At 39.9% G+C, this 23934-nt stretch overlaps 1 protein-coding gene across 2 annotated transcripts in view; it reads right to left on the bottom strand.

Annotated features, from left to right (window-relative positions):
• asz1 (ankyrin repeat, SAM and basic leucine zipper domain containing 1) overlaps window positions 1–21369 on the bottom strand; it is a 32736-nt gene extending 11367 nt beyond the window's left edge. Inside the window, exons 1-6 of one of the 2 annotated variants that reach the window (XM_030053918.1) lie at window positions 21199–21369; window positions 20015–20126; window positions 18195–18317; window positions 14493–14604; window positions 3019–3130; window positions 1461–1595 (exon numbers count right to left, since the gene is read on the bottom strand). In XM_030053918.1, coding sequence (XP_029909778.1) covers window positions 1461–1595; window positions 3019–3130; window positions 14493–14604; window positions 18195–18317; window positions 20015–20126; window positions 21199–21306 — 702 coding nt within the window. In that variant the 5' untranslated portion in view covers window positions 21307–21369. The remainder of the gene's footprint in view (window positions 1–1460; window positions 1596–3018; window positions 3131–14492; window positions 14605–18194; window positions 18318–20014; window positions 20127–21198) is intronic. The other variant, XM_030053919.1, reaches the window with a different exon arrangement.
• Between the last annotated feature and the right edge of the window lie 2565 nt (window positions 21370–23934).

The following is a 23934-nucleotide window of genomic DNA, read 5'->3' as shown; positions in this document are numbered from 1 at the left end:
GTCAGGAGACACAGCATGTATTGAAAATAATAAGACAGAGCACAGATCCTATAAAAATCTAACATTTGTCGTGTTGACATGCTGTTCCTTTTGAAAATGGAGGAAAACTGTGACACGTGAAATTTCACTACAATTCAGTAAGATTCCTAGTTTATCGAGTTAAGTAATTTTTTATACAGTACTGAAGTTTAACATAAGTCCATTCAGAGAGACTACTTGCATTGTTGTAACAAGCTCACTCACTTTCATACTTTTCTGTTCCTTTTAAGGCAGTCCCTTCTAGGTTACCTTCTATGGCGACCTATCAGCTCATCTGCCTGTCAGTGTCCATCATTCAGACAACAAACCAGAATATTCTGCTTACCACTCATCTAACTGCCTCTCTGGTAGGTAGGTAGGTAGGTATATGTACCTCATCCACTTGTGATCTCATTTGTTCGTGTCCCCCCACCTCCCCAACACCATCAATGTAAAGGCTCCAGAGAGATACACAGTGGGAAATCCTAAGCCCCATTCTCATGAGACTAATCCTCTCCCCCTTTTCAAATGGAATTACCATTCACATGAGCATTTCCCCCAAAATTGCTTCATGTCAAATGAATGTTTCATTTTAGTCAGCAAAGTCTCATTTTATTCATTCAAATTTGTCTCTCCTGTTTCAAATAAATTGACTTCCCTGCATTAACTAGTCACTGCTGGATAAAAATTCCACATGATCTTAAGACTTTGTTTTCACAAATGAAACACTGTGAAATAAGTCCCTGGGCACCCATACAGGTGTTTTCAGTTATACTGGTTGATTAGACTGGGTGTGCTCAAAAACCTGGCAGGCACATGCCAGTTGTGCTGACCTGAACTGATGGCAAAAGAGACAAATAACACATGTGTATTGGCAAACAAATACAAATACTTCTTGTCAGTCACATTTATACTGGATGTGATAAGTCAGCTCATCGGGATTCACATGGAATAAATGTCGCCTACATTCAATTTGAGCAGTTTCCTCTGCCCTTGTTGCTACACCATAAGCGGTAGAGCCGCACATCCAGATGGAGTGCACCCACCTCTACTCAGAATCATCTGGATATGTACAAACCATGCTAAACTGACATTGCACTGGTTCTCCTATCAGTTTTGTGTCACCTGTTTAAGTAGGTCAACTTACCTCTTTGTTATCATGAAATAATGATGCAATTAGATCATTAGATACTGTGTATACCTTGTTCAAAGCTGACCTCATCTTGGACCATGCATAGCTCTGCTCAACATCAACCTGAGTGGAGGTGTACTCAGCTAATATAGCTGATACCAGCCATGTGGGTGCTAGGGACTTTAGCATATAGGTATAGGAAGTAAACTGTTTCATAGCTGAGGGACTGACTTGAATGTTCTTTTTGATGATGACAGAATTGTGGTAAAAATGCAAAAATGCCATTATGCTTTGTAAGTACTCAACGTACCTGGTGGTGTTTGAACAAGTTTGCCAGGTTGGCAGGACTCTTGCCATCATTGGTTTTGATTGTTTTGTCAGCTCCCAGCTGCAGCAGCTTTAGGACAGCTTCTTCTCTGCCATACTGCACTGCTATTGCCAAGGCCTAACAGAAAAAAAAACCTTAGCATCCACTGCTGTAAACCAACATAAAGTCAAATTATCAAGTCAAATTAACAATGTTATCTAAATCAATATTAATTATGCCATCCAAAAGTATTCCACATATGGTCAAGACTTTTGAGACTCTGCAATCCCATTAAGAAGTGCTGAAGGTATCTGCCATAACAAAGCTGTGTGCTAACAAATTCACTCTGATAATAAGGGCCAGGGTTTATCAGATCTCACCAAAGTATTCAGACAACTTTACCCATTCCTGTGAGTTGAAATAAAACTCTAGTCTGGGTTTTTTTTTTTCATACTACACCATAGTGGGCAGATATTTGGACACAGATTGAGAAACTATTTAAATCCAACTGAAACATGAATTCAAAATATAATGCAAATAGGGTTTCCATCACCATGGAATCAAATGAGCAGACTTCCTGACTGTCAAAAGAACATCCACCAGAAACATGACGCCTTGAAAGAACTGCCTAGTAGAACATATTTATTTTACGCTTTCATGCAAATATGAAAAAATGCTCTTGCCAGTATTTAAGTCTATAAATTAATGCCTATACAACTACAAGGGTTGTATGGAAAAAATCACTTAAGTATCACAATCATTTTTTGAACAATCTTTTAATTAATTAATTTTTTTTACTGAATCAATTTTAAGTAGATACTGGTATCATATGCAACCAGACAACCTAAGGAATCCTCACGATATCTGAATGAAAATGGGTCCTATGGACACCTGCAGGTCTCCCCTTTGCAGACATGCCAATCTAATGTTAATCCCATGCAGTGGGGCACAAACCATGCAGTTTTTTGCATGCCATACAAATGTGCTAAATTTCACCTATTCTGAAATAGTGTATTTGTGCACACCGGGGCCTAAACAGTTTTGAAGCCACATAATCAGAATCAGAATCAGAATCAGAAATAGAATAACCTTTACTGTCATTGTATAAAAATACAATGAAAGTCATAGTGGCATGCATAAATTGGGTTTGACTGTAAATCTGAGACTCTTGTGGATTCAATGAGCCCAATTTGATTCAAGTATGATGTTAACCCCCATAGCCATTTCACTATAGTGAGATCATTTTTTTAAAACTTGACGTCACTGTATAAAATGACCCATTGTGACCTTCAGGATAATCACACTATCATGAAAATGTACATCCACAAAACAGGACAATTCATGAAAACAAAAATTACAATAAATCGTAATATTGAATCACAATTTTAATCACACAAGCATCATGATAATACTGAATCAGGAGATAAGCATATGGGCCTTACACATCAGGCAGTTTAATGGCATCAGATATGATGCCATTAAAATTTTATTGTCATACTAATACATTTTAAGCTAATTTGATGGAAACGGCAGCAGTGAGAATGTTAGTATAATGACACACCGTGTATCCACCAGAATTCTTTGCATTGATCTCCACCTTGTGGGACACCAACAGGTTGATGACCTTACTGTAGCCATCCCTGGCAGCTAGCATCAGGCAGGTCATATGGGACCTGGGGAAGACAGGAAAGAACAAGAAATCATAGAGAAATTAGGACAGAAGAGGAATAGTAGGAGAAAATGAAATGGAGAGGACATACAGTAGAAAAAAGGTGAGAAGAGAGGTAAGGACAAGAGTGCAAGTGAGCATAATGAACCAGGAACAGACTGAATAAGTGGAATGAGGAGGACATGCTGTGAGGAGCACAGCATGGAAAAGGGGTGACGACAAAGGTGATATGAATCCACCAGGGGGCAACAGACACCATGCTATGGATGACCAAGTACTCTCATATTGGAGATACCAGCTTCAGCACCTCTACAGCTACTACACAAAGAAAATGAATATGAACACACTAGTCTCAAAGTCTAGACCCAGTGCAATCACATTTAAATATGGATGTGTTTTATAATATCCAACAGGCAATTTGATTTATTGTTAGTAGTCATTTAAACCATGACATCAGACACAATACACACGGGAAAAATATGGTAACAAGCAGCAAGAGCAGCAATAAAAAACAGCAGTAAAAAGCCATTGTCTGGCCTTGTACAATAAACAGCAGTAGCCATGAAATACCATATCATAAATACTACAAATACAATAAAACCCACATAATGTGTACATACCATATTCAGGTATGTAAGAAATTATGACAAGTCATTCAGTTTCCAATACCAGCACTTCACCAGGCCATATTTATGAAAGCAACACTGACTGGAATTAAAGAGTGAATCAACCTGTTAGTATCACCCTTAGGGAGTGCATATTTGCACCCAGACTGAAGCAGCTGACCATCTTTGATTTAAAGATGTATTAACTTAAAGATGTTTTAAGAATGTGTCTAGCAGATGGCTCCTACCTAATTAAGGTAAGAAGTCACTGAGATTGACACCAATAATCTTGCAACTTACTTTAATAATAGTCCTCAATTTGTTTCTATTCTATTCCTAACAGAGGTTGCCAAACCAGCAAATCATGTAAAAAGAACTGATTCAATAAAAGACCAACAGAACATTTTCATTTTTGGGCCTTCAATATTAAAATAGCATAGTTTAAGTCACTGATTGGCCTTTTTGCGAGTGGCTTCTACATTACCTTCAAATTATGTTCAGTGGGTGATACAGAGGTTAAGTTTTGCCCAGTGCATGACAGTAAAATAAATGGAGAGTGACTCAGTGGTTGTAGAGCGGGCATCCAGTAACCAAAAGGAGGTCACACACACAACACTTCACATGTACATCAACAGCCACATCTCTGCTTAAGTGTCTCTAAGCAAGGCATGGAAACACTAGATTAGGGCTGGGTGATGTGGCTAAAAAAAAAAAAAAAAAAGATTATGTGATTATGTGTGTGTGTGTGTGTGTGTGTGTGTGTGTGTGTGTGTGTGTGTGTGTGTGTGTGTGTGTGTATACACACACACACACATACAGTACAGGCCAAAGGTTTGGACACACCTTCTCATTCAATGCGTTTTCTTTATTTTCATGACTATTTACATTGTAGATTCCCACTGAAGGAATCAAAACTATGAATGAACACATGTGGAGTTATGTACTTAACAAAAAAAGGTGAAATAACTGAAAACATGTTTTATATTTTAGTTTCTTCAAAATAGCCACCCTTTGCTCTGATTACTGCTTTGCACACTCTTGGCATTCTCTCGATGAGCTTCAAGAGGTACTCACCTGAAATGGTTTTCACTTCACAGGTGTGCCTTATCAGGGTTAATTAGTGGAATTTCTTGCTTTATCAATGGGGTTGGGACCATCAGTTGTGTTGTGCAGAAGTCAGGTTACTACACAGCCGACAGCCCTATTGGACAACTGTTAAAATTCATATTATGGCAAGAACCAATCAGCTAACTAAAGAAAAACCAGTGGCCATCATTACTTTAAGAAATGAAGGTCAGTCAGTGCGGAAAATTGCAAAAACTTTAAATGTGTCCCCAAGCGGAGTCGCAAAAACCATCAAGCGCTACAACGAAACTGGCACACATGAGGACCGACCTAGGAAAGGAAGACCAAGAGTCACCTCTGCTTCTGAGGACAAGTTCATATGAGTCACCAGCCTCAGAAATCGCAAGTTTACAGCAGCTCAGATCAGAGACCAGATAAATGCCATGCAGAGTTCTAGCAGCAGACCCATCTCTAGAACAACTGTTAAGAGGAGACTGCGCCAATCAGGCCTTCATGGTCAAATAGCTGCTAGGAAACCACTGCTAAGGAGAGGCAACAAGCAGAAGAGATTTGTTTGGGCCAAGAAATACAAGGAATGGACATTAGACCCGTGGAAATCTGTGCTTTGGTCTGATGAGTCCAAATTTGAGATCTTTGGTTCCAACCACTGTGTCTTTGTGAGGCGCAGAAAAGGTGAATGGATGGATTCCACATGCCTGGTTCCCACTGTGAAGCATGGAGGAGGAGCTGTGATGGTGTGGGGGTGTTTTGCTGGTGACACTGTTGGGGATTTATTCAAAATTAAAGGCACACTGAACCAGCATGGCTACCACAGCATCCTGCAGCGACATGCCATCCCATCTGGTTTGTGTTTAGTTGGACCATCATTTTCAACAGGACAATGAGCCCAAACACACCTCCAGGCTGTGTAAGGGCTATTTGACCAAGAAGGAGAGTGATGGAGTGCTGCGGCAGATGACCTGGCCTCCACAGTCACCGGACCTGAACCCAATCGAGATGGTTTGGGGTGAGCTGGACCGCAGAGTGAAGGCAAAGGGGCCAACAAGTGCTAAACACCTCTCGGAACTCCTTCAAGACTGTTGGAAAACCATTTCAGGTGACTACCTCTTGAAGCTCATCCAGAGAATGCCAAGAGTGTGCAAAGCAGTAATCACAGCAAAGGGTGGCTATTTTGAAGAAACTAGAATATAAAACATGTTTTCAGTTATTTCACCTTTTTTTGTTAAGTACATAACTCCACATGTGTTCATTCATAGTTTTGATTCCTTCAGTTAGAATCTACAATGTAAATAGTCATGAAAATAAAGAAAACGCATTGAATGAGAAGATGTGTCCAAACTTTTGGCCTGTACTGTATATATAAATTGATTTTTTCTCTCTCATTCACCAGCAAGCCATAATGACAACATGAAAACATAATTGTAGAAATTTTGTAAATTTATTAAAGACAAAACTGAAATATCACATTGACAAAAGCATTCAGACCGTTTACTCAGTACATAGTTGAAGCACCTTTGGCAGCAATTACAGCCTCAAGTCTTTTTGGGTATGACACAACAAGCTTTGCACACCTGGATTGGGCAATTTTCTGCCATTCTTCTGCAAATCCTCTCAAACTCAGTCAGGTAGGATGGAGACCGTCGGTGGACAGCCATTTTCAGGTCTCTCCAGAGATGTTTGATAGGGTTCAAGTCAGGGCTCAGGCTGGGCCACTCTGGGACATTAACAGATTTGTCCCTAAGCCACTCCTGTGTTGTGTTGGCTGTGTGCTTAGAGTCACTGTCATGTTGGAAGGTGAATCTTCAGCCCAGTCTGAAGTCCTGAGCACTGTGGAACAGGTTTTCATTGAGGATATCTCTGTACTTTGCTCCATTCAGCTTTCCCTCAACCCTGACCAGTCTCCCAATCCCTGCTGCTGAAAAACAGCCCCACAGCCTGATGCTGCCACCACCATGCTTCACTGCTGGGATGGTATTGGGCAGGTGATGAGCGGTGCCTGGTTTCCTCCAGACATTATGTTTGGAATTGAGGCCAAACAGTTCAATCTTGGTTTCATCAGACCAGAGAATCTGGTTTCTCACAGTCAGAGTCCAGTTCAACTGCTTTTTTGCAAACTCCAAGCGGGCTTTCATGTGTTTTGCACTGAGGAGAGGCTTTTGTCTAGCCACTCTGCCATAAAGCCCAGATCAGTTGAGGGCCGCAGTGATGGTTGTCCTTTTGGACCTTTGTCCCATCTCCACACAGGATCTCTGGTGCTCAGTCAGAGTGACCATTGGGTTCTTGGTAACCTTTCTTACTAAGGCTCTTCTCCCACAATTGCTCAGTTTGGCCGGGCAACCAGCTCTTGCAAGAGTCCTGGTTGTGCCAAACTTTTTTCCATTTGAGAATTATGGTAGGCACTATACTCTTGGGAACCTTCAGTGCAGCAGAATTTTTTTTGTAACCTTCTCCAGATCTGAGCCTTGCAACACTCTTGTCTCTTGAGTTCAGCAGGCAGTTCCTTTGACCTCATGGCTTGGTTTTTGCTCTGATATGCATTGTCAGCTGTGAGGCCTTCTACAGAGAGGTGTGTGCCTTTCCAAATCATGTCCAGTCAATTTATTTACCACAGGTGGACTCTAATTAAGGTGTAGATACATCTCAGCAACAAAGGCTGTTGCAAAGGCTCTGAATACTTGCTGGCTGTAATTGCTGCCAAAGGTGCTTCAACTAAGTACTGAGTAAAGGGTCTGAATGCTTGTGTCAATGTGGTATTTCAGTTTTTCCTTTTTAATAAATTTGTAAAAAATTCTAAATTCTGTTTTCACTTTGTCATTATAGGGTACTGAGTGCAGATTGAGAGAAAAAAATGAATTTAAAACATTGTAGCATCAGACTGCAACATAAGTGAAAAAGTGAAGGGGGTCTGAATACTTTTTGAAAGCACTGTGCACTCATTTGTTGCTTATGTAACTGTACATTTTTGTCATTTCATCACCACACCTTTGTTCATTTTGTTTCATTCCCTGTTAAGTTCACCATAAATTCCAGTTAATGTTTAACATTATACGTAGTTGAGATTTCAATCATTCTTAATCTTAGGTTAAAACAGTAATGACAGACAAATATTGCTGATAAATCATTTAATTTTATTGCCATTATATTTTATTGCATTACACAGGTATGTGTTATTGAGTTATATGTATTTCAATTGTGCTCTGTGAATGGCTGAGGTACAGTGGGAAATTTGATATCCTATGAGTAATGATGCTGTGTGTTTGTAAATTGCTGGGTTTGAGAGACTTAGGGTGTCCAACTCTGCAGTCAAGATGGTGAGGGACTAATACAGCATAACAAGAGGTAGGTCAGTATAAATTCAGTCATCTCGAGGAAGCCAGAGAGAGAAGGTGAGGCATAGCAGATGCCACAGCTTGTGCCATTATTTTGACTTTGTGCTGTTATGAGTTGATTTATCTTCAGTTTCTTCTGTCAAAAGTTTTTGCCCTACTTACATTTCCTGGTTGCACATGTAAATAAATGTCTATCTATGGGATTTTCGACAAAGCCTCGAGTCTGCCTCCAACTTCACAACAGACCCTCTGGCAACAACTATCTTACAGGCACTATCACAAGATTTTTGATAAACAATCATTAGTAATGTGGAGATGATGACCAAGCAGGTATAGACAAATAACACAACAGCTAGAACAGTCTAATAAGTTCAGAAAATTGCATCCCTTTACTATAATGCAGCATTTAAAACATGGAAAGACTGTACTTATGCCATATCATCACATTATGATAAGTAAAATCCCAGATAATATCTAGTCTCATATCACAATATAACACTGACATACTGTATATTACACGATCATTCCATGTGTAAGAATGCCAGCTAAATGCCAACAATCTAAATGTAAAACCCGGCTACAGTAACTGTGACGTTTCTTGCCAAGTCATTCTGCTGAAATCAATGTGTTTGGTTTCATGTCAGTAAAGGGTGTGAATCACCACTCATACAGTACTTTATCACCTGTGAGTCAAACACAGTGGGTGAGAAAACAACATCAATCCAGTGGGGTGAGAAAGTCCTGTGGCTATTTATCACTTTACCTGACACTTTCCCAGGAAACCCTGGACAGGAGTGTGTGTGTGTGTGTGTGTGTGTGTGTGTATGCACCCAACAAAGTGAGGAGAGAAAGGCAGATGAAGCATAATTAAAACTGTATGACAAGATGTGTGTGACAGAACAAGAACGAGACAAAGAAACAGGTGCTAGGAGCAGCTTAATTAAGATCATGTTTCTTCATGTTTTCATGATTGCCATTTATAACTATTTGTTCATTTATTCTAGGTTGAGATGTAATCTGTTTGTACTGATGCCTGGGACAAGGAAGAATTGGAGTTTTGTACTGACTGCTTGACAAGTAGGCGTGTATGTGTGTGTCACCGAGCATGGGGTTGTGAACACCATCTATGTGCAACTGTATCTTCCTTGACAAATTTCAAGAAATCAAGAGTTAATGTTCTACATGAAAATCAAACAAATGGACCTTTTCCCAGGCTGCAGCACTATTGAATGAATGGCGTCCCTCCCTTAGCCACTTCCTCTTTGACTCCAGGGGAACGCAATAGGTTGTTCCTTCTTATAATGTCATATGTTTCTATATTTTCCCAAGGGGCAGTGTCACTGTGGGACAGATAGGAAGGTCATCCAGATGCTTTTTCTTTGAGTATGTGTGTGTGTGTGTCCTTCACAGTGTGGGTTTTGGCCAGTTTCCTCAAGTGCAGTGGATCGATATGCAGACAATTAAGAGTGAAACGAGTTCATGGCATCACAGCTACATGAACAATGAATCCCAGAAATTTAACATGATAGGGTGGAGTGTTCAAATGGCACAGGCAGAGTGTGCATTAAAGAGAAAAAAATCCAAAACTTATTGAAAACTTCAGTATGCCTTTCAGTGCTTGTTATTCCTTGTATGCCCTGAAAAGTAAATTTTTCCATTGTATTTGTCAGGGCAGAAAAAGAACTTTTTCATCAGCCGCAGTGGCTGACAGACATGCACAAAATGTGCATTCAAAGTCTGTGTCAGATTTATAAAACCATGCATACACACTGTTCTGGTTTATAAATCCCACTCCTCATGACGTTGTACATACATGCATCTCACTAATGCCTACCCCCACAGTTAGTCACAGATTTCTAATAAGCCTGCTTTGCTGTTGCTGCAAGAAAAGGACAGCAAAAATGGACTGCAATTTCACCACGTTAGACTGAAACAAGGGTTGGTGCTGCCACAAGGAATTGTGAGACAGCATTATTTCCTTTCGTAATGGATGGTCCAGTGTATCCTATGCTAAATAGGAAAGGAAGCACTGAGGCACCTTCCCTTAACATTATTGAATCCGACCAGCTCTAATCATGGCTGACACTTAGGGCCTACTCGCATTAGCCCATTCGTGCCATGCCCAAGCACGTTTGACCCCAAAATCCGGATTATTTGACTAGTGTGATCGCTCCGTTCTGTGCTGAAGCACAGTACACTTCCTTCGCTCTGGCATGGTTGGAGGGGGTGTGCTTCAGCACGGTACGGGCGTTCATGCACGAGCACATGCACGGTCAGGCACGCAGTGCGCGAATGTGGATATGACGTAAATCATGCGACCGTCCCTCCCCGTTTCCTCCTGCCTCTGCAAAACCGTTTTATGCATGCAGCGTGATTAACTGCAAATCACCGCCTCGTGCAATCAATAATCAACCATGTTATCTGTGTCGTCCGCTGTGCTGCTGCAACCGCGTATAAACAAAAGTCGATTTACGATGACGCTGGGCCATGCGTGTCGTATTTCAATGTGATGACGTGCGTACCGGGGGCAATCACACTTGAGCGCGGTTGGGCTTTGGGTAATGTGAGTACAGACCAGCAGGGGACTGGGGAGGGGGGGGCATTTTTGCTTCAGCATGATACGGAGCAACTGGGCCTAATGTGAGTAGGCCTTTAGGTGCTTCCAGGTCATGTCACAAAAAAGACCATACGACAGCAGCCTTTATTTCTGTATCACCACACAACAGCTCCCCTTAGCGCTGTATGTTTGTTTACACACCTGGTAGGTGAGGCTAAAGGGGCTTTCACATAGTGTGCGCTCGGCGCCGACCTCGGCCGCCGCAGCCATTCATTGTGTATGTGATCGCGGGGCGCGAGGGTGCTGGCGCTGGACAGGGCACTGCGCCCAAGTTGAAATTTTTTAACTTGGGCGCGGTGCCCTGTGACATCACCTCGGCGCATCCAATAGGAGAGAATATTGGAATCGGAAAAAATAGGCGGATTTTGGCAGAAAGGCACACCAAAAATGTAGGAAAGCATCATTGCAGCGGTCTCTCTGCATGTAGAGCTGTGGGACACTAGACTTCAGTCATACCGGGAGCCCAGGCATGGAGAGAGGTATCCTACAATTTGGGAATACCAAGCGTGTTTAAAAACTCCACAACTCTAAATTCCACAATAGGCGATTTTTCTTCTTTTTTCTGCAATTAAAGACCGATACTGTTGTAAACTGAAGCAAATGATTTTCTTAACAGACAAGAGGTGTATGTATTTAGAAATCTAGATGATTGACTATTTCCTAGCGTCTGGATCGGTCACATAACAACCAGCGGCACATATGTGCACAACGCGCATGTGTGCGCTCTACTCAGTGCTGTACTCCTACCACGCCGTGCCCCACGCAGAGCGCCGCCCAAACCACACGATATGTGAAAGGTCCTTAATTCATTATTCTCACAGGTTTGCAGACCATGTGCTTATTGTGTCAGTTACCCTATTAGCTTCCTGCACATGAACACATTCAGAAATTTGAAATTCAATCACTGGGCCATGTAAACCCCTACGGTTTACATGGCCCAGTGATTGGGTTTCTCCAGCAGATATCTACCAGCGTTAACCAGGTGTCTCTTAATCCCTTAATCCGATTATAACAATCTGGTTTCTGGTTTATACTTAACAACTGGATAACAACCTGTAAGTGGAGAATAAACTGATTACTTAAGTGCAAGTAAAATGCTCACTGTCTGGGATGCTCTAAGCGAGTGCTGAATTTATCTGGAGGGTAGTGTGAATTATCAATGGCCAATGTTGACAACTCTTGCAAGACAACAATTTTTTTTTTTTTAATTTTGTTGTGGCTTTAGCTACTAATACGACATCCCTCCTGATTCTTAAACCTGAACATAAATGTTTCTTTAAATGATCAAACTTATTTTAAAATGATACTTGGTGTGATGGTTTAAATAACTGGTCTTCCTATCTATGCATATAAGCATTTGTAGATTTTAAATAAATGCACTGAGGGAAATGCTTCATCATTACACCCCTTATTAGTGCAGAGAAGACAAAGAACTGAACACCTGGAGTCAATGGACCCCACATCTTGCTCCTGCATGATGTTAGAGATGACAGAGAGCACTTGTTTACACTCAGATGGAGGGACAAGCAGCTGGTGTTAATTGCTGGTTCAATACACAGATGTAAGAGGCGAGGAGGAGTGGACGGTTTATCCTCTGCACCCACATGAACCTCCTGTTCCTCTTTGTTCTTTTCTGGATGTTGGGGATCAATGGCACCTAGTCCCCACCACCACAGAGATCCGCAACCCTCTCCCCTCATCCCAACCCTTCTGTGTCTCGTTATCTTTCTTTAAATATTTTGTCTGGAAACGAAACAATCAAATTCCTACCGCCAGAGTGTGTCATCAGGGGGTCTTCATGCGATGTGTATCGAGTATTTAATGGCAGACTGGCAATGACAGAGTGGCAGAACAGCGCGTGGCTTAGGGAAAGCTAAACAAGAAATCCATTGGGGGCTGCATACACAGTTTGACATGGGAAACATCCCATGCATGGTAACAGAGGGAAAGTGCTTCCAGAATGACCTACCTTCATTCCTCTCCATAAGATACGGTTTTGCCTGTATGCCTCAGCAGGACAGATAACTAATTTTTACAACCCCCATGATATGAGCTGATGATTCCATAAAGCACTGGTCAGTTTCTATATTTTACCAGCCAAATTATTTTTTTGAATGCAAGATGCAAGAACAAAATCTTTAAAACAGGTTGGTCACCTGCCAAAGTGGCTAGTAAAATGTAACAACCAAATTTATCAGTATTTGGTTGGCACTAATTTCCCTTTATCTTGTTTTTCAGATTGTGTTCAGCATTTAACTCCCTTTCTGTTTTTTTCAAGGTGTTTGTTTTTCAGCTTTTTGATTTCTACATCACCAGCTTCCCTGCCAGGCCACTGGGTATCAATACAGTTTGTCCACAGCCCACAGGGGGTAAAGAGTTTCTCTGGGAACTCTTTCCTGCTGAAAAATGGAGGCAATCTCTATCTGTACAGCACCAACAAATACAAATTAGACGCAGACAGATATAGCTTGCCAGTGTTGTTCCGCAAGAGACAGTTCCCCACAAAAGTCTGTGGATCATGCCAGGTATCCATGTCATTATTTTTGGAAGGAGTTGTTGTTGTTGAGTTTGTTTGTTTGTTTGTTTTTTCATGTAGGTTTTTGGGCTCCTTAAAACAATACCAATCCAATCCCATTGTACTGGGGTGCTGACAGATCAGAAACTTCGTGCATGCTTGTTAAAAAGGATCTTCAATTTACCCACATTTTACAACAAATCAGCATGTGGGAGTACTTAAGATTTCACAACATAATCAAAATTCCTTAAGTTTCAAATTTGATTTTTTGGCTGGTTGCTTATAATGGTTATGATGTTCTGCATCTGTGGCTAACAAATCTATCACCATTTATAAACAATGGAACTAATAATTGGCTGTGTAGAGAAAACATGCCCTGGGAACTATTTTCCGGCAGAGGGACCAATTCACTCTGCCCAATTTCAAATAATCAAAACACAACAGTGCTGCTGCTTTTAGGAAAACTAATGTGGAGGACTTTATTACAGTGATGGAATGCTGGTTTGAAGAAAATCTGAAGTCTATGACAGTTCATTTTCATATCACAGTGGAATGAATGGAAACCAATGGTTGGATAAAAGGGAAAAATGATAGAGTTCTAAAATACAACTGTTCGCCTTGGGAAAAGATGAGCACAAACATGTAGAATACTGATTTTGTAGATATTACACTGAACATGCAAAATCACTGGAATGTTTGTTCTCTGAGACTACCTATCTTTTCTACATATCACAATGCATATTTTTACAGTTGGACTTCCTCATGATAAAGTGGCCGGTGGAAGAGACAAATTTGTCTCCCAGAGCCAAACTTTAGCAGCTTTTGGATGATGGCTGGTTGCTGGATGTAATTTTCCACCCAGCATGTAAGAAAGCTTCAAGTCCATCCGCCCTTACACTCTGTATGTTTGTTTGTTTGTCTGTCTGTCTGATACCAGTCTGTGCATGCACATGCCATAACAGGACATTCCAAACAAAACACGCAAATACACACTGTATGTAGCACTGTAGTGCATAATGCTACCACATGGCAGCCAAACATAATGAGAAACATCACAGGAAATATGATACAGCGTGTCTTAATGTTTTTTTTTCTCCCCTCTTCAAATCTAGCTGGACTGCTTCTATTTAGCCTACATCAATAGGGGTGTGTGTATGTGTTGTAATGAAATCCCAAAGAACCATTTGATCTGAAAAAAGACTGCACCCTTTCACCTGTCCAACATGTTGGGGTCAGCATTTCTGGACAGCAGAAGCTCCACACAATGCATAATTCTGTCCTCGCTGGCAGATGCTGTGCAGCAGGCCATGAGCACTGTGAACTGATCTGCAGAAAGAAGGTCATAGGGGACAGCGTCATTATAAATTCAAGTTTAAATTTTGGTCTAATGGACAGTTGAAAAAACAGACAACTGGATTTGCAGCAAGCACAAAACTACGATAGAAATATAAGACTAATCCAACATCCAAAAATCCAAAAATCTCATATTTCTTTAAATTAACAACATAACCCACTCTCAAGGTACCGAAATTTGGCACTGATTGATCTAACATGAATAGGTGCTTGGTAGCACAGATGTAAAAAAGTAGGATATCTATCATTTACTGAAGACCTTGGAGGGTATTTTTATCCTACTTGCACAAATTTGTACACTATTCCTTTTTCTTGGTCAGTAAGTTTAGAAGCACAACATGTTTTGTCTATCAACCAAACCCAAGCCCCAAATAAAGATATTGCTAGCCCCCAAGGCCTGTAGCATTATTTCATTGTATTTAGTCAAGAATTAATTTCCTGGAACCTGCAAATGCCCAGCCCATTCAAATTAAGAAAACTAAAAAAGTGACTGGTAATTGCAGTTACAATTTTTAGCAAAGAAACAGGGATTATCATTACCATGTTATCCATCACTGGGCAGCCTTACATCATACTATATTTAAAAATAGAGGGAACTCTGGATGACAGCCCAGTGAAAGAGATTCATAGTCGTTTATCTGGAATCAGGAAGTGTGGCAGTCTTTATGGGGCTGAGTGACTTCAGAGGTGTATCACCTTATCTCATCCTGATAAGAACTGTCTGAGACCCATGGCAATGCGTTCAATTCCTGTTTTGCTCCGGCAATGACTGAATTGCCAAACCTCTGCGTGGGTGTTTATGTGTGTGTCTGTGTGTCAGGAAGAGTGTCTATCTGCATGTATCTGTGTTTGTATTTTCCTGTGTTGTATGTGTGTGTGTGTGTGTGTGTGTGAGAGAGAGAGAGAGAGAGAGAGAGAGAGAGATAGAGAGAGAGAGAGAGAGAAAGGCTATTATTGTGTGCCTATGTGCGTCTGTGCTTTTGCATTTGTTTGTGTGTGTGTGTTTATATGCAAGTTTTGTGTGTGTATGTGTGTGTGTAAACCGAAGACTGAATGGTTTGTGTCTACAGAGGCTCAGGGTAATAAATGCAAAGCCTGAAAGTTGGGGTTTAGGGGGTGGTGACGGCAGCATGGTGGCCTTTATCAATCATGCATTCCTCCGCTCAACCTCCACCTCCCTGCTTGGCCAAACGCCATCAGGAAGTGACCAAACATTACTTGCCTATTTAATTGTTTCCTTCAGCTGCCTCCAGCAGACACCAAGATCATTTGCAGTCAGTCACACACACAAAATCTAAGTTTAACTCATTTCCATTTTGGACTAAAAATTGAACCAACTCAACTCAACCGTGATGAGGTTTTGATGGTTTGATATGAACAACATCACTGGCACAGTGGTTCTCAAACTGAGGTGTGGGGAACTCAAGAGATCCTTGGACGGCTTCCAGAGAGTCCCAGATGAAAATGAACACTTTAGTTTTACGATTATTCAATTAACAGCAGTCAGCACAGCAAGAAAATGCATATTTTGATTAGTGCTATACTTTCCCCATTGTTACCTCACATAGTACAAGTTTCAGAACTACAGTGCTTGGAAAAATCCATGTGACCAGAGAACCATCCTGCTTTTGAAAAGAAATAATCTAAGAGCTAAAGGATGATAGCAGGTAAGTTTTTAAGAAACACCTACAGTAATTAGAGGAGATGGAATGTGATTCAGCAGAGAAGAGGTGAGATGATTTTTCAGCCTTCAAGGGCAGATGAAGAGTCATTCTGCAGAACTAGCATTTCACATATCATACGAAATCTTATCCAACAGCAAAATGTTCCTGGGATTCCCTGTACCTGCATCTCTCCAAATGCATCCAAAACCTTATGTTCATGCATTCAAAAACTGGGATTAAACTTTTCTTCCCTGACACTCCCATTACCCAGATTGAACTTGGATCCAACAGATGACTTCAATTTCTCCTCCTGTGGGATGGGGGAACAGGGTGCGTGAACTGAAAACAACCCAGTGGATCAGCGGCATGTTTCTGCAAGAGTTCCTCTTTGGCGTCATCACGATTAAGTAATGTCAGATGAAGCATGGCGGCACTGCTTCCCGATTGGTTCCCTAGCCTTTGGCCAGAGCAGGTGGAAATTGAAAGAAGCTGCTGGGGAGAGGGGGAGCCGAACACAAGTGCAATGAGGACCATCAGAGGATTAGGTATGGCTGTTTGATATTGAAGGCTGGAAGGTTTCAACATGTTGTTGCCTATTCAACCTGCTCTTGTTCGTCAAGACTAAGATGGAGGTTGGGGATCATGGGAAGGTCACTTAACCATCAGCCACTAGTATGAAAAAAACACTTCCAGACTAGTGTTAATTTGTCATTTTCATAAATGTACTTCTGAGGCTGAAAGTTTAGAGGAGCATTTCCTTGAAAGGAACATTTTTGCTGACTTCAGTTATATATTTCCTGTAGCACACAAAATGGGCTATGCAGCAAGTCTGAAATCATAGGAATAACTAACCTCCCAATTTTTACTTTTTTGGACTTTTTTGCCTGCAAACACCAGCAACCACATGGGAATTGTTCAAGGTGGTAGGGTGGTCGGTATACCAAAAATATACCCAAACCAAAAACAGATCATTTTGCTCCTTTCACTTAAAGCTGCTACCAGTCAAATATGCTACTCTACAATCTCCAGAGAGAAAATATGTATACAGAAAAGGTGGTGTGAAAATGTCATAAAGCAAAATTAAGAATGTAGCTGGAATAAACATGTGTTAAAGAGGTAAACTGGTTTTACAATGGTTCAAGATGTAGTCATCATGCGTTCAGATCTATCAGTCAGAAAAACAGTACTTTCTCATCATACTGAGTGATGCTTCCTCTCCTAGTGCGATGGTCGTGCTAAGATCTGTAACAGCACTCTCAACCTGAACTGAGGGATGCTCACCCAGTGATCAAATGACAATGTGTGTGTTAGCTACAACTAGACTGACCAGCAAAGCAGTTTTGTGCAACTAGTGTAGAATTTATTAAATTTGGCCAGAGCTGATGAAACTGACGCTCATGGAGAATACAGCATTTGTGTAACAAGGCGCAATACTCACATGCAACATGATAATACAGGCGACAGACAAAGTGGCAAACTGTTCCTCCATGCCACTTATTATGAGTAAAATGGATCCGAAAATGAAAACACCCATTTAGGGTATTTCTACATAACAAGGTATTGTGTGCTTTCTCCAACAAAATCTATGATTTTTATCTTGTTTAAAGAGGCTGGAGGCGTAACAGGAATACTGCAGTATTACTTAAATTACAATGGCAGAATGGCACCCTCTGCAGGTTAGTGGGATTGCTTTTAGTTCATATGATTTCTAAAACACAAAGCAGCTGTGCCAGTGTTTTCTGTGATTTTGAGACTAGTAACTATCTGATTGGTGGCACACATGATAGATTGTTGAGACCTAATACCTTTTAGATTTAATATTCAGTCATCGTGGAAATGATACTGCCAATCTCTACCTCCCTCCAACAAACTAACTGGTATCAGCCATATTGGTCTAACCTTTGCTGAAATTGGCACTGGCCCCTCTGTCCAGAAGCAGTTTGGTCAAATCATAGTTGGCAAAATGGGCAGCACACATGAGAGGAGTCCACTCAAAGCCCAGCCTCGTCTCCACATCCATGCCTGTGTACAGCAAAACATTTGAGTTAGGTGAGGCAACTGAGGCATTAAAAAAAGAAAAGAAATGGTATTGCTCGATGCTCTATAATATATCCAAACACACAAACTCTGGTCCAATTTCTCTGAGTTGTCTTCTTCTAATTTTGTTTTTCCAATCCCTTGACTTCTATACAAACTGTGTAGCAAAATTGTCCGTTAACATCCCTTTATAAAAGGATTTTTGACTTGAACAAAAAAAAAAATTATAATAGTTTTATCATCTGGCCTTACTGTTAAGACTAAAACAAACTAAAAACGTACATTGAGTCCATATAACAAAATATTAAGACAAATAACAGGCAAAAATAAGAGGATGTTGTGTGTGTGTGTGTGTGTGTGTGTGTGTGTGTGTGTGTGTGTGTGTGTGTGTGTGTGTGTGTGTGTGTGTGAGAGAGAGAGAGAGAGAGAGAGAGAGAATGCTCCATAAGGCCTGTACATCATTGTTGGTACACCTGTCATATGATTTCTGATGTAACTCGTTGTCATTGTGTCGAAGCACAATGAATTAATTTTGACCCTGGTCCCTGCGATGGAAACAAACATTCTTAGTCCCTGGAAAAAGTTCCAGCAGTCAAAATGGGGTATTAGTTGTTATAGAGACTGTCTCATCACCAGAGGATCTCCAGTTCCATCCATAAACACCCAGTCTGTCCATCAACAGTCATGTCCTATTTAATGCCATAAGACACTGAACCCTTACCTGTTCAATATCTGCATGCCACTGTGAATAAGTGCATCATGTAAATGCCCCATAAATGTTCACAGATGTTTAGGCAAGTTGCACGTAGCACTTTAAATTGAAACTAATTGGGGACAGGAAATAGTTCCCAACAAAACTCACTGTTGGAAACTATTGCTGCTGAAGTGCCCCGTTAAATAGGAAGCAGTTAACAGTTGATGTTTTGAAAAGAGCCGTTGCTGTTGAGTTGTCACAGGTACATTTTTGACAGTTTTAAGTTACAACTCTGCTCGTCTCTTCATTGAATATTTTAATTGAAGACTAGGTTATGTGGGATAGCGAGGCCTGCTCTGTCCTTGCTATTGTGTGTCCTGTGTTTGTTTCTGTTTTCTCAGGTCTTTGTTTCATTTTCATTGTTGACTAGTTATTTTTTTTTTTTTTTGGTTCTTTGGGATGTCTTTGTAATTAGGGGCTATGTAAATACATGAACTGGAACTTGAATGTTTTGCACAGTGCCTGATTTCATACACAGAAGGGCACTGAAAGCCACAAGGAAAGATTTCTGTGAAAAAATGTATATCAATTGCATATCAATTTTTTTGACTGAGTTGTCCTCCTCTTGGATGACATAATGATATGAAACTATGAATTACTGATCTAAAATATAACAAAACAAAAAAAAAACTGCCAATTTATCAAGTACAAATGACAAACATTGCTCTCCGCAGCTTCATAAATGATAAAGTTTGCTTACTTTTGCATATTCTTTATCAATGTGCAAATGTTTATGTAACCAAACCTATTAAAGCCAATTCTGCCAAAAAATAGATACATAGAGTACATACTTACATACTGTAGATGCACACATACATACATACATACAAGAAAAGTGTTTAAAAAAATCAAAAACTTACAAAGACGCATATGGGGCTGCACGCACTCAAGTGATTAACTGCCTTTGTGTTGTACAGCAAATACTTACCATTATCCAACAGCTGCGCAACAGTCCGTGTATCGCCTTCGCTGATGGCTTTTTTTAACTTGGATACATCATCTAAAACTGGTACAGTTGTGTTGCCATCCTGTGAATACATCTAGGAGAATCAGAGTGGATGCAATTAAAGAATAATTTATTTTTTTAAACAGCAAATGTAGGTGTAGGCTACTATTTAAACTTTTAAATTATAAACTGAAAGCCTCATCACAGGCCACAATGGGGGATAAGCTGGGTTACCATTAGGGTTGCAAAGGGCCAGAAAATTTCCAATAAATTTGCAGAAACTTTCCATGGGAAGTTAAGCTGGGGAAATTTGGAAATATTCAAAACTTGAAACTATCTATAAGAATTAATGGGAATATATGGCAATTAATGACTACATGGGAAATAATGTTTTTCTCAGCTCCCTTGGGGCAAAGAAACACTTGTCAGTACTAAAATAATGCAGCTTATAATTTATTATTGATTATGTAGAGAGACTTGGAATCAAATGTTGGCTGCAAAATACCTGCTAACCACAATCCCCAGATATGCTGTATGTAGGTTCTGCCACACTTGATATGGCTATGGGGCCATGTATTAGGCTAAAATACTCTCAAGTGCATTTGTTTAATTTAGTCATCAAGGAGCTTGAAATATACTTTCCAATTCCTGAAAGTCTGCCTTTTCCACATGGATTTTCCTTTTGGCAGCAAGTTCACTTGAATCAGCCTTTTTTTCTTTTTCAGAGAGAAACTTGCAATAACCTATTATTGGAATTAAAACTTATACAACACTTCCATAGTTAAAATGTGTTATTCTTAAAATCACTAGTCTCCAAAAATCATACAACTGCGGACACAGCGGCTGACAAATCTATAGTTAGCTAGTAGTAGCCTAGGTTAAATGTTGCTAACTTTAACTTAATTCTGACTCCAACCTATGCTATGCATTTTAGCAAGTGTTGCTGCTTTGTCAAAAAACAAACAAGGAAGGCAAAACAAGAAAAAACGACATATTACTTTAGTACATTATATTATTAAGGCTGGCACACCTGTCACCAAATCAGAGGTTAATGTTAGCTAGAGTAAGCCGCTGCCCCGCTACAGTTAGCTAGCAGTTAACGTTGGCGTTTTTATGGCCATAACTCGTTTGAGAAACAGTAAAAGAAACTTTATAAAGTTGCTAACCTGGTCATGGCTGGACTCTTTATTTGAAGGATGTCCAATGTCCCATTCATCATTACTGCTGTCGCTTTCTGCTCCGGCCGGAACCGCGTTTTGCAGAAACCTGCTCATCGCCGGTTCAACTCATCAAAGCTCCGCATCAACCAGCAGGTCTGCCGCGGCTGGGGAGGCACGTGACGTCGACCGGCGGATAAAGGGGCATTGCAAAGAAAAGACCACAAAAATAGATAGATGTTTACATTGATTTAATAAAATGATAATAAAAAAATAAAAATAAAAATAAAAATAAAAATAAAAAAACGAATAGGGACTCCAGTTCAAGTTATTGCACAGTGCGCCTAAAGGTTATTATAGTTAAATAAAACTAAACAAAAAACTAAGGTGTGAAACCAGGTGTTAAAAAACTAAACTAAAATAAAAAATAATAATAATAAAATTTAAAAAAATACATATTTATAAAGAAAATGTATTAAGTTTTATTCTTTGTCAAGTTGGTCAAATTTTTCAGCACAGCCAGCATGAGGAGGCATTGATGTTTATTAACACTGGGATGGCTTTGGCTTGGAATAGCTATTCTGACAAACATCCCCCATATTAGAATAAAAACAGAAACTAAAACTAATATTGAAATTAAATTTTAAAATAAATAAATAAATAAATAAACAAACGAAATCTAAACATTTTAAATAAAAAAAAACTGAAATGAAACAAGCTAACCCACTATGGAAACTGAACAGAATTGAAAACAAAAATTAATAACAAAATAAAAACAAACACTGTATGCGCAGTGAGTGCACTGTACTAGTTATTGTCCGATATATATATATGTACAGCGCCATCAGAAAGTATTCACACCCCTTCACATTTTGTTATATTACAGACTTATTCTAAAACCGATTTAAGTTTTGTTTTTTTTTTTTGTTTGTTTTTTTATCTACACAAAATAGCCCATAATGACAAAGTGAAAACATGTTTTCAGACATTTTTGAATACTTTTTGATGGCACTGTATATGTATTTTAAAAAAATATATATATAAAAAAATCAATTCCTAAATTACATAAAATTTATTCTGGTGCACTTTGACTGTAAAGCATGAAACTAACACTGAGGTTGGGGGTTTCATTCCTGCTCGGGCTCAAAATGCATGCACTTTTACTGTAATAATGTACTCAAATGGTGAATGACACCCATCATTTACAATCTATTTGGGGCCCTTTCACATTGCAAGTCTTGCCTCTGCAGAAGATGATTAAATGCAGAGTGGCTGCTTAAGGTCAAAGTAATAAACTGATAAATTTTTTTTAATGTCATGAATTGTTCTGGTGTCACATGTTTTCACTTCATATGAATAGTTCCTGGTATCACATGTTTCCACATTAGCACTAGATGGGCTAGAGGATTTGGGGGGACTACAAGAAGGCTAACAAGCAAACAACTGAAGGGCATAAATGCAGTTGTATACATTTTTATCTCGCATGGTTTAAAACATCTAACGGCACTAATTTATCCAGAGAAAGGGTCTGAGAAAGGAGGCACTCTGACTCCAGAGTCCCCGGAAAAAGGGTCTAAGAAAGGTTGCAGATGGACCCTTTAAAAACTGAGATATGTCAGTTGGGATTTCCGAGCATTTCAGCCTTGTTAGCGTTAATCTGGATGATATGTTGCTTCTTCATTTTACTTGACAAGTGCAGCTGTGTCAGTGAAGGAATGAATGAATTTAGCCAAGAATGTTGGCTGTATTTCATGCTTTTTATAAAGTTTATTTGGACCTGAAAATTAGCTCTGTGTACATGATTTTGTCTGTCAGCAAGGCATGCCACAGGAGCCCAGAGCTCTGTAATGGAATTGAGGGATGAGGACAGTCACATGAAGTCAATTGGATGTTCCTTCAATCAGTTTTATGGCACTGGTAGACAGAGATAATTCTTAATTTTTTGCTCCGTGTCTACAACTGTTTTGGTCAAGAGTGCACGCTGTGCTGCTCAAACAGTTCCAGTTTGATAGCTTTATCATGGAAAACTAACACTTTCTCAAAATTCTGGGCATTTGTTTGCATGCTTTGAGGGAAATTGAGTTTAATGACAGCTTTTTTTTTTTTTTATCATCACCATTATCATTATCATTTTTCATTAGACATGGTGGTACTACAGCCCCTGTGGTGTTTTGCAGCTGATGAGTAAAACAATGAGTGGAGAGAGCTCAGCATCCAAACACTTAAGGATAGCTATCACAGTCAGAATCAGAATCACTCTATACATCAGCTACAGTAACTTGATATGCTTTTGGTCTTACTTTGGTGCCGTTGGTACATCAGCACAAGAATAACACGGCATAAATGTATATGGTGGCACATGTGGTTAAGGGCATCACATTCGGAGCAAAGGGAAAGTGACGAATAGGAACTAATTGGTACTCACCCTTCTTTTCTATTGTTCAAGCTGTTCCAGATGAGAACATCAGTGAATTACCTAAAATTTAAAATATAATTGTTCCTATTGCTCAGTCACAGTATGGTTGTCAGCCCTGATCAGAGGAAAGAGTGACCTCTACTGGTTTTTAAATCAGTGCCACACTCAAGGAAACATGGCTGTTGAGGGTGTTGAACCCATGTCCTTCCAGTTAAAATATAGTCTTTCTAACCACAAGGCCACTCTGCTACCACACTGTACAGCTGATGATGATGACCAATATGACCTTTGTTTATATCTCTTCCAGTAGATGTGATCACCCACTCGCT

The sequence above is a fragment of the Myripristis murdjan genome, chromosome 6 (assembly GCF_902150065.1).
Source record: "Myripristis murdjan chromosome 6, fMyrMur1.1, whole genome shotgun sequence".
NCBI lineage: Eukaryota > Metazoa > Chordata > Actinopteri > Holocentriformes > Holocentridae > Myripristis > Myripristis murdjan.
This window is presented reverse-complemented; position numbering and strand designations above follow the sequence as displayed.